This window comes from Trypanosoma cruzi, genomic scaffold, assembly GCF_000209065.1.
Source record: "Trypanosoma cruzi strain CL Brener 1047053517179 genomic scaffold, whole genome shotgun sequence".
Classification (NCBI taxonomy): Eukaryota; Euglenozoa; class Kinetoplastea; order Trypanosomatida; family Trypanosomatidae; genus Trypanosoma; species Trypanosoma cruzi.
Window position 1 is genome coordinate 1 of NW_001849351.1, and position 9,214 is coordinate 9,214.

Sequence of the window (9,214 nt, forward strand, 5' to 3'; positions counted from 1 at the left end):
ACATGATGCCACCTCGCATTGTACACAGACTCGTAGTCTTCCCACGGCCTGTATCCTTCCACCCGACTGTCAAGAGCCCACATTAATCGCCGCACCTTCTCCACTCTTCCGCGAGTCGCAGCGGGTTGATCTGTGTCACCCTCAGACTCCGGCCTCGCTCTCCTCCGACGATCTCCCCGTGGCACAGCAGACGCTTGATTTCCAGGCATTGCTTCCTTCTGTTCTTTTAGTTGGATTGAGTCAAAGCTGAACACTAACCACCGAACAGGAGGAGAATAAGAGAGAGATGGGGTAACTAGGCACAGACATCACGGGCAGCCACAGCAAGAGAGTCATCCACACAGTGTGCGACGCACACCACATGCATGAGGACCGCCGCAACGACGGCGCGCGGGTGCCAACCACCCAGCACAGTGTTGGTGAGAGCAAACAATAATAGCAACGTGGTGTGCACGGAGGGTTCGCCCACGCATCCCGCTCGCTACGGTCCGCACCCGTGTGGCGCCGCCTTCACCGCAAACACTCTGCAAGAGGACGTGCGGGCATATCGCCACGGACACACGAAAACACACACAAAAGTGGGAAGGGAATTCGGTGCAGCCACGGCCACACGCAGACACCCAAAATCACACACGCCACAACAGCGGCGCATCATGGTAAGTTCCAACACAACAGAAAGGAGGGCAATTACATGCTTTATGAAAATCCCCGCAATTCGCGCGGCAAAATAGTGCCGTGACACTCCCTTTCTTACTGCACTCGCCGTTCATATTCCCAATGCGCAACCCTGCAGATGTTGCCCCACCATGGTGAAAACAACTGCCTCGTTGTGGTGTCATCGCGCAGCCATCCGCCTGAGTAAGAACAAAAGGAAACTCAGGCGTCCGTCCACCTGCAGCGAGGAGGGACTCCACCGCAGTGTCCTTCATGACGCAAACACCCCACATCCAGTGCCCGGTGTCGTGTGCAGGCTCCGCGAGGAGGTTTTGGGCACGCCACTGTGCCACACGGTGCGCCCCCTCGAAACACAACAGCAGACGTGTCCCCTTCCGGTCGCACTCGTGTCAGTGGCGGCTTCCGCTGCCTCGCTGCGTGCTGGTGGCGTCGATTACGATGCCGCAGAGAGTGAGAGAGAGAGAGGTCGCCCACTCAATGCAATGGAAAGAAAAACAGTTACGGTGCTCCGCCCATGCAGCCAGGCAGGACGGCAGCGGTGCGTGTCGTGCAAAAGAGAGCACCAACGGGCCTGCATGGGTGTGCATGCATATATACAATGGGCACATTATTGTGTGTGCCTCGTGGGGTGAGGTGAGGGCGAGAGTCCATGCAACGGGAGACACACAGTGAGAAGAGGACGCGTGTGTGTGCGGGCGGTGCACGGCTCTCTCTCCCTCACTCTCACGCGGCCACCACCGCAGCCGCAGCAGCAGCACACGCAACAACAACAAGAATCAAAAGAGGGGAGGTGGTGTGGGAGACCGCGGTGCTGCCGTCACTGTCGCCAGATGCCGTGATGGAATTTGTTGTAGCTGTGGCTTCGGCTGGTGGTTCCTTCGTGCTGTCGTGGCCATTGTGATCCTGTTCCTCTCCGTCTTTTACTGCGGCGTTGGATTCCGGTATGTTTTTTGATAACTCCTCATCAATGTATCCGTCAGAAACATTATTGCCGGTTTCGCTCGCAACTGAAACTTGCGTTAAAGTGGATTCGGTATGACCGTCCAATGGTTCATCCTGTCTTTTGTTTGTGGCTGCGGCGTTGTCCCTATTTTGTGGTTTGTGGCGTAACTCTATGCCGTCCTCGACCTCTTGTGGCTTTCGCACGGAAACGAGATTTTCATGGCGATGCTCTTCATTCACGGTTGCTGTTTGGTGATCTGGTTCTTCCTGTGTTGCCGGTTCCGCGTCCGGTATTTCCCTCTGTTAATACCTTTATTTTTGCTCCTTTTTCACCGTCTGATGATGGTGGTGATGGCGATTCAGCTTCTGGTGGTTTTGATGGCACTGCTGGTGATAATGTCGGTGCTTCTTTCAGCCTCGATGGTAATGTGGGTTCTCTATCTTTCGTTGAACCTCTTGTTGTGGCTGTTGGGTCTGCACCTCCCAATTCTTCCCTTTTTTCTGCTTCTATTTGGTTTTCAAGTTGCCTTTTTTCTCTTTCATTACCTTTACCGTCAACGCCTATCCGGTAATTTTGTTTCGACTCCTGCTTTTCTGCTTCCATTGCCTGTTGGTTGCGTTTTGACCAAATTCCTTTGCATGCTGGCAATCATTACGTTTTGTTTATCCGAATTTTTCTCTACGTCGTCGGGACCTCCAGCGACCCGCTGTAGTAATTCTCGTTCTTTACCTTTACGGTCTTGAGATAAAAGGCGTGGCTCCTGCAAATTTTGTTTGTTTGTTCCACCGACAGATACATCGGCTGACGACACCGCCACCGCAGCACCGCACCACAGCACGCAGAGGGCACACACCAGCAGCACACGGCCAGTCCTCATCGCCATCACTCCTGTCACTTGCGTGTAGCCTTCAGAACAAAATAACTCCCCGTCAACGCAGAGTCAAAGCAAAGAGGAGAGACAAGTCACACAGCCACGCACAGTAACAAATGGCAGCATCGCGGCTGTGCACACACACACGAAACAGGTGGAATCAGTGCGACTGCAAAACTCTCACAAGGCCCTGCAAGCCAAAAACAAAAAAGCAATAAAATATTAAAACAATGTAAAAGTTTAAAAACCAAACCCAAAGCTACAGTGCGTATGCATATGAGCGTGTCTGGGATGCGTTCAACGTGACGGATGTGGGGCACAGTGCGGAGCACACAGCAGGGCAGCGGAGGCAAAAAAAGCAAAAACAATCATCATAATTACTCATATTTTGTACATCGGACCACAACACACGCGCAAAAATCCCCGCGGTTGAGTGCTGGCACGCACAGCCCGCATACACCTCTTCAGCCCAGAGCAGTGTGCGCCAGCGCGGATACGGCGAGCAGCAGCGGGGCACACACCCACGCAGAGCTGCTGAGGCTGCCGTCAATTTCGCGAAGACGTGACGGTGCGCGGGTCGTCTTCGTGGTTGGCGCCTCTGTAGTTGTATTAATTGGTGCCTGTGGCGCAGTAGTGGTGGAGGTCGTGGTCGTGGTCGTTGTTGTAGTTGTCGTTGGTGCCTGTGCCTGAACGTCCTCAATTTTTGACGCTGCTTGGGCAGACGCGACCGAAGCAATTTGACTGTTGGACGCTCCACCAATCACTGCGCCTTGTGTTTTTTCCATACCAGTCGCAAAAACTGGTTCCCTTTCTTTTTGCCTGTGTCTTGCACCCCTGACGAATGAGGCTCTGCAACCGGGCTTTTAAGTGTGACTTCAACTTTGCTCGTTGTCACGCACACGGACGGGCAGCAGCACAGGGCAAGCACCAACAGGGCGCACAGCAGACGGCACGTCATCATCGTGAGTGTGGTCGTTCAGTGGTGTGGAGCTGATCTGCACAGTGAGGGACATGGAGAGCAACAGGGGAGACGAGAGGTGCGGCAGACACACACAGAGGGCACACCACATGAGGAGAGGGCAGCAGCCAGGCATGCACCGTACGCCGCACACCACGCACGACACACACTCCAATCCACGGCAGCAGGCACACACACGCAGCCCTGCCGCAACACCAACACACAGATGGAAGAGGGAGAAGCAAACAGGAGCGGCACACTACGCTCCACCGCATGCACACACGGCGAGAGCGGTCCGTCGTGTCGACACCCCGCACGGGGGGTACGCACACACAAAAGAATAGGCGCAGCGCACACAGCAACACAACAGCAAAGTACTATTGAAAAAGAGAGATCCCCGCACACCACGTGGATTGTTGGTCCACGGGAAGTGCGGCCAATATTCACCACGATAACAGTTCAGTTGCCCTTTGCCTTCGTTCATATTCAGCGCACACCACTTCATGCAAGCACGGCAACCACCGCAGCAGCACGCACGCGCGACAAGAAGATGCAAAGGATGGGAGATAGTGTGGGAGACCGCGGTGCTGCTGTCGCTGCCGGTGCTGACGTCGTTGTTACCTTTTCATTGCTGGTGACTGATGTTGTTTTGAATTCTTCTGGTTGTTTGACTGAGAGTGGTGTGGGAAGACAACTGATGTCCTGACACTCCGTTGAAGTCTTCTCTGCCTCGTCGATTTCTGTGCTCGCTGGTGATGTGGTTGGGGTAGGCGAGACGCTGACAGGGCTGCCAGCAACATCTGACTGAACTTGGTCCGCCGTGTGCTCGTCCCCAGTCCCACTGCACCCGCTGTTGGGGCGGTGCAGCAGTCATGCCAGAAGCACCAGCAGTGGGCTGGGGTGTCGGCCACATCATTGAATTGATGTGTCCGCAAGCGATAGGAACGTGCATCAACAGGGGAGTGTGCACCGACGCTCGGGGGTGGGGGAACAGTGGCGCCAAACAGAACAGCGCGTGCCGCCCAAAACATCCGCAAGGCGTGTTGGCGCGGGCTGCGTCGTGGTGTTGCCGCAAGAATTCGCGAAGCGGCATGCGGCTGCGTTACTGCCGTGGCGACGAAAGTGAATGGCGGTGCGGGTAGCGTCCTTTTCTAACGTCCCCCCTTCTACTGCTTACGGTGAAACCGTTGCCCGCGGCCATTTGATTCCGCCTGAAAGGCCAATTGGAAAATGTTCTTTCCGGTGGATGTATTGTACTCGCATGTGGTCACGGTAGCCCGCAATGTCTCCAGCGGATCCACCCGCGATGCACGGTCAACGCAATCCACGTCGACTCTTTGTGCGCCATCCAACACCATCGTTTCCTTGGCGCTATGAACAACACCGGGCACACACTCCTTTGCGGCCGTCCACGGCATGCACCGCGGCGAGGATCCAAAGAACGTTCAATTCCTTTTGTGCCCAGAGTCATGGAACTGCCACCGTTAGGCGCGTCGCGGCGAGGGCAACAAGAACCCGCTGCAGCGCTCACAAATGCCCCGGCAAGAAAGGTCAGCACCAGTGGATGAACACTGAAGCCGTGGGTGCATGCTCCACAAATGTCCTCCCTTTTTTATCCTCTTCGTTGTAGTAAAATGACTTGCGACCACAAACGCAGGCAAAAAAAAGCAAAATACGAGCAGCGCAGCCGTTGAAACACAAACACGTGCATCGTATGAAACAATTTACGGAGAGAAACGGAATGCAAGAAGAAGCGCACACAATCCCCATGGACACCTGCAATTGCTTGTGTTTGTGTATTTCCCACTCTTTGGCCCCCGATGCGTTCCTGTGCGTGTCCGGCCCGTGAGTCCCACAGCCGTGAGGTGCCAAGTCCCTGGAAAAACTCACACCTCAGGACACGGCAGTAGGGTTCCCCCAATGACCACCTCACGGCCGTACCTTTTGGATATCTCACGGACCGAGTTCCTCTCGCAGCAGGTTACACCACCCAAAACAAAGAGCACAATGCGCTGAGGAGTTGTGAGGGCAATCGTCCCACCACCGCCACCCAGATGAGGATGATTCTCCCCCTTGCCACCACACCCTTGAAATGGCCCGGCGTTATTTCCGGCTGCTCCACTGTTTTGGGCACAACTCTCGCCATTTGGCCTCATCGCATGATCGCGCTGAATCGATGTCAACGACAGCCCAACCCGCAGCGTCCTATTCCTGTCCGCCGTCTCCATAATCATACAGCTCTGCTTCAGAAACGGATCCTCGTCCGTCGCGGCGTTGCCTGCGGAAGCACTCGTTCTCCGTCCGCTCTGCGCCGACGCCGTGCTGTATCGTTGCACGCTCCCGGCCCTCCTCGTCACATGCTCAAGGTTCGCAAACAAATAGGCGTCGGGCGTCAGTCCACCGTCTCGGATCAGCTGCTGCCTATTGGCCTCCGTCAACTCGTCGGTGCTGCTCGCAGCCAAAAGCAACAGGAGAAGACGCAGTCGCACCAGCCGGGGCATTGCGGTATCCCTCGCCAGGCGCCGCACGCCGCTGAGGCTTGTCATAAAGAGCTTGTGCCCGGCGGTAATGTTTTGCTCCACTTCCCACACATCCGCCAGTCGCTTCTCCCGGTACTGTGCCACAAGCCTCGCGCAAATGTCGATGTGCAGCGACAGTCTGGCCTGCCTCACCCGAAGCTCCGGCGGAGCCCGCACCGCACTGCTCAACTCCGCAAGATTTGCCTTCGGCTCTGCGTCCTGCGCCAATCCCGGGTGATACGCGTGGAGTTTTTTCAGCGCCACCAAAAGCTCCTCCACGCACTGCGCAAGAAAACAATGATGGTAGGAGCGCCAGTACGCATCCTCTTCGTCCACCGAGTACTACCTCTTTGAGTCCGCCCCAGATGATTCCTACAGGTCTGCTCATGCACTTTATTCTCCAGCGGCATCAGGTCATCAAGCAGACACCGACATGTGCGTTGGTGCATCAGCGGCGTCACCGTGGCACAGCCCCAATCAACGATGATCCGCACCGGGTTGCGGCGGCTGTCGGCGCCCCTAAGTGAAATCCGGCTCGTCGTGGTATTGCCTGGCGAGCCCTCAAAGAAATTCCTAGCAAACCCATGGCAGATGCTGCATCTGTTTTGGTAGAAAATGACGGGCACACTGTTGTTCATGGCGTGAAAAGCCGCCACAATAACTGACGCCGCAACGTCCAATACGGGCTCTCAAGTCGGTGGCGACAGCGGCGACAACAGCTGAGGTAACCCATTCTGCATATTTGGGTGGAAAACAAGCGCCTCAGTGGCGGTGAAGTCTAACATCATTTCCTTGGAACGCATCACCCTCGGCGCTGTCCGAGCCCGCGGGAGTTGCTGAGGACTGCGATGCGGGGTGCATCCCAGCGCAAAGATGTGCGCATCCATATACAGGTCCTTTGCCATCCAATCCTCAACCATGCACCTCACACACGCATCCTCCACGGCAAAAAAGTACAACGCAGGGCTACTCATAATCGGCTGCCGCGGCGTCATGAGGTCATGGACGCGCAGCGAGCAGTTTGGTGCAGCCGCAACACGGGCATCGCAGACAGGAACTTCGAACGATCTAGGAATGGCGTCGAGCATCTGATGGAATATATAATCCCACAAACAACCACGAGCGCCATTGCTGGGCTCACGCAGCTGTCCGCTTCCGCCGGCCTTGATCGCACCAATCCGCCCCACATAATATGTCAAGTAGAAGTAAAAAAGACAATGTGAATGGATATATGCGTGGGTCTTGTGCTTGCACATTTCACTCGCACCGTTGTGTGTATTTGTGCCTCAAAAGATCTAACAAACACACAAGCAATACCATTGGACATATGTTGTCCCCTCATCGGCAACAAACGCAAGAAAAGATGTGTGCACCGGACATACAACCAATTACAAACACAAATTCAAACGGAGTGCATACAGCACATCCATATAGAGAAAGGGACCCATTGAAATGGATATTTTCCTATTGGGCATCCAATGCTGAGTGCGAGCCACGCAGGAGGAAGCGCCGTCGCCTCGCCTCGCAGCGCAACGCCGTCCACACAGCAACTCGATAGAGCGTTGGCGCGGCGGTAGCAGAAGCAAGCAGAAAAAGCAGCGGACAGGGACAAGCAGCAGCAACTGTCTCATCACCGGGATTCGGAGGCGAGGCCTGCTTGCCTTTCGTCTCGCTGCTTCGGTCCCTGCCGCCGAGAGAAGCTTCTCGCGGTATGCCAAGGCATCCCGGATGAATCCATTCCTCCTCTGGTAATGGATTCGACTGAGAAACAGCCGAGTCGACATCCTTCCGTGGGTGCCGCGGCCGGTCTCAATGCTCTCCGCAATGGGGACGGACGCCCCCTCGCAATCCTTGTTCAGTAGATGCCGGTGGGACCGTCCTGTTCCACACACCCTCTCCTCGCCGTCCCACTGAAACACGGGAATAATATTGCCGCCGGTGGCGGATATCGTGCACACCTCCGCGCGGTCACGGCAAACGACGTTTCCCTCATCGTAGGGTGGAGTGACACACGTAATTGTCGCCCCTCCCGCGCAGGGACTCAACGGACACCGCCCTTTTCAGTCACTCTGAGATACACCTGCATGCCGAGACACTTCAATTCCGCATGCATGGCAGCACCGAGATGTGTCTCCTCCGGGTCCCTCGCATCCGTCGTGTTCGTGGGAAGCGTGTCCGGACACCAAGAAGAGGGCTTGTCCCCAGGCATTGCAGACAAATATTCTCCCTCCAAATAACAGCGTCAATATCCCTCAGATTCAGTGCGGGATCAATGACGGGGCAACTGTCCATCGGGCGCCTTGCTGACATTTCATGGATACTAGACACCAACCACTGAAATACAGATCCGACGTGCAGCGTCTGGCAGGAACGCCCGATTCGCAGAACCTGTAGGGAATATTCATTCATGTTCTGTGCGGAGCACTTCCTCTGCAGCAGCTCACAGCCCGAATTCCTGCCCTAGCGCATCGGCTCCGCCATACCCTACTTCACTCTCATGCAAACCAGGGCAGCCGATGCGGCCAGCGTCAGCTCCGTGCTGCGGCCGGCGCCCCCAATCAAAAACATCCACTCATCCCTCGCGTGGCACTGCCACCAGTGCGACTCCAGCGTCCTCCCGTCCCCATCGTCACCCTGCACCTCCATGCCATCAACGTCGTTGCAGTCGTGGTGCTCCCTCGCAGCCATCGTGGCATTCGTCGAGCCCACCACCACCGACAGCGCCCTGCCACGCACACCGGCAACATTCCTCAACATGCTGCGGCTGGCCATGTGCGGGTAGGTGAACCCGAGAACATGGGCCATCAGGTGCGCGGCGATGCGGGTGACGAGGCCTCCATGAAATAAAACTGCGGGGCAAAGTTCATGACGCCAGCAACTGGACGGCCATCCTCCAGCGTGGCGCACGGCAGAGTCCACACACCACCCAGTGCCGCAGCCACGCACAGCACCATGCCAGAATCGGCAAAACCACTGGAACAATGCCCAGCAGGCACCGTGAACCAACTGCAAACGCTGCCCGCGGCAAATGGGGGCGCAATCAACGGACACTCCAGTGGCCGGAAAAACGGACGATCCGCATGCAGTTGGACAGCGGAAGGGACAGTCTCCTCGGCAAGGATATTACCGTGCACAGAGGACGGAATACCATCCTCACAGCGGCGATTTTCATTCAATAAATTCATTGCGTGGGACCAGGGAGAAGCCCGCGTGTCTCCTGGCATCATCCAGGTCCCTTGTCGAACATA

At 56.0% G+C, this 9,214-nt stretch overlaps 1 protein-coding gene and 4 pseudogenes across 1 annotated transcript, besides 3 other annotated features; 1 reads left to right on the top strand and 4 right to left on the bottom strand.

The window, feature by feature from the left end:
• Positions 1-879: a sequence feature (heterozygous, non-Esmeraldo-like haplotype).
• Positions 880-7,114: a sequence feature (areas not merged during assembly with more than two copies in the genome that could not be assigned to a particular haplotype).
• Positions 1,837-2,361, top strand: Tc00.1047053503775.60 (uncharacterized protein; the record flags this gene model as incomplete). The annotated part of the gene is made up of 1 exon (XM_800772.1): positions 1,837-2,361. One exon carries the CDS (start codon positions 1,837-1,839, stop codon positions 2,359-2,361), a length of 525 nt encoding a protein of 174 aa, XP_805865.1.
• On the bottom strand, positions 2,953-3,450 carry Tc00.1047053503775.50 (annotated as a pseudogene).
• Positions 4,170-4,976, bottom strand: Tc00.1047053503775.41 (annotated as a pseudogene).
• Tc00.1047053503775.30 lies at positions 5,308-7,155 on the bottom strand (annotated as a pseudogene).
• Positions 7,115-9,214: a sequence feature (areas merged during assembly that could not be assigned to a particular haplotype. This can correspond to areas where the two haplotypes were merged or to regions with more than two copies in the genome that were merged during assembly.).
• Tc00.1047053503775.10 lies at positions 8,195-9,214 on the bottom strand (annotated as a pseudogene; the record flags this gene model as incomplete).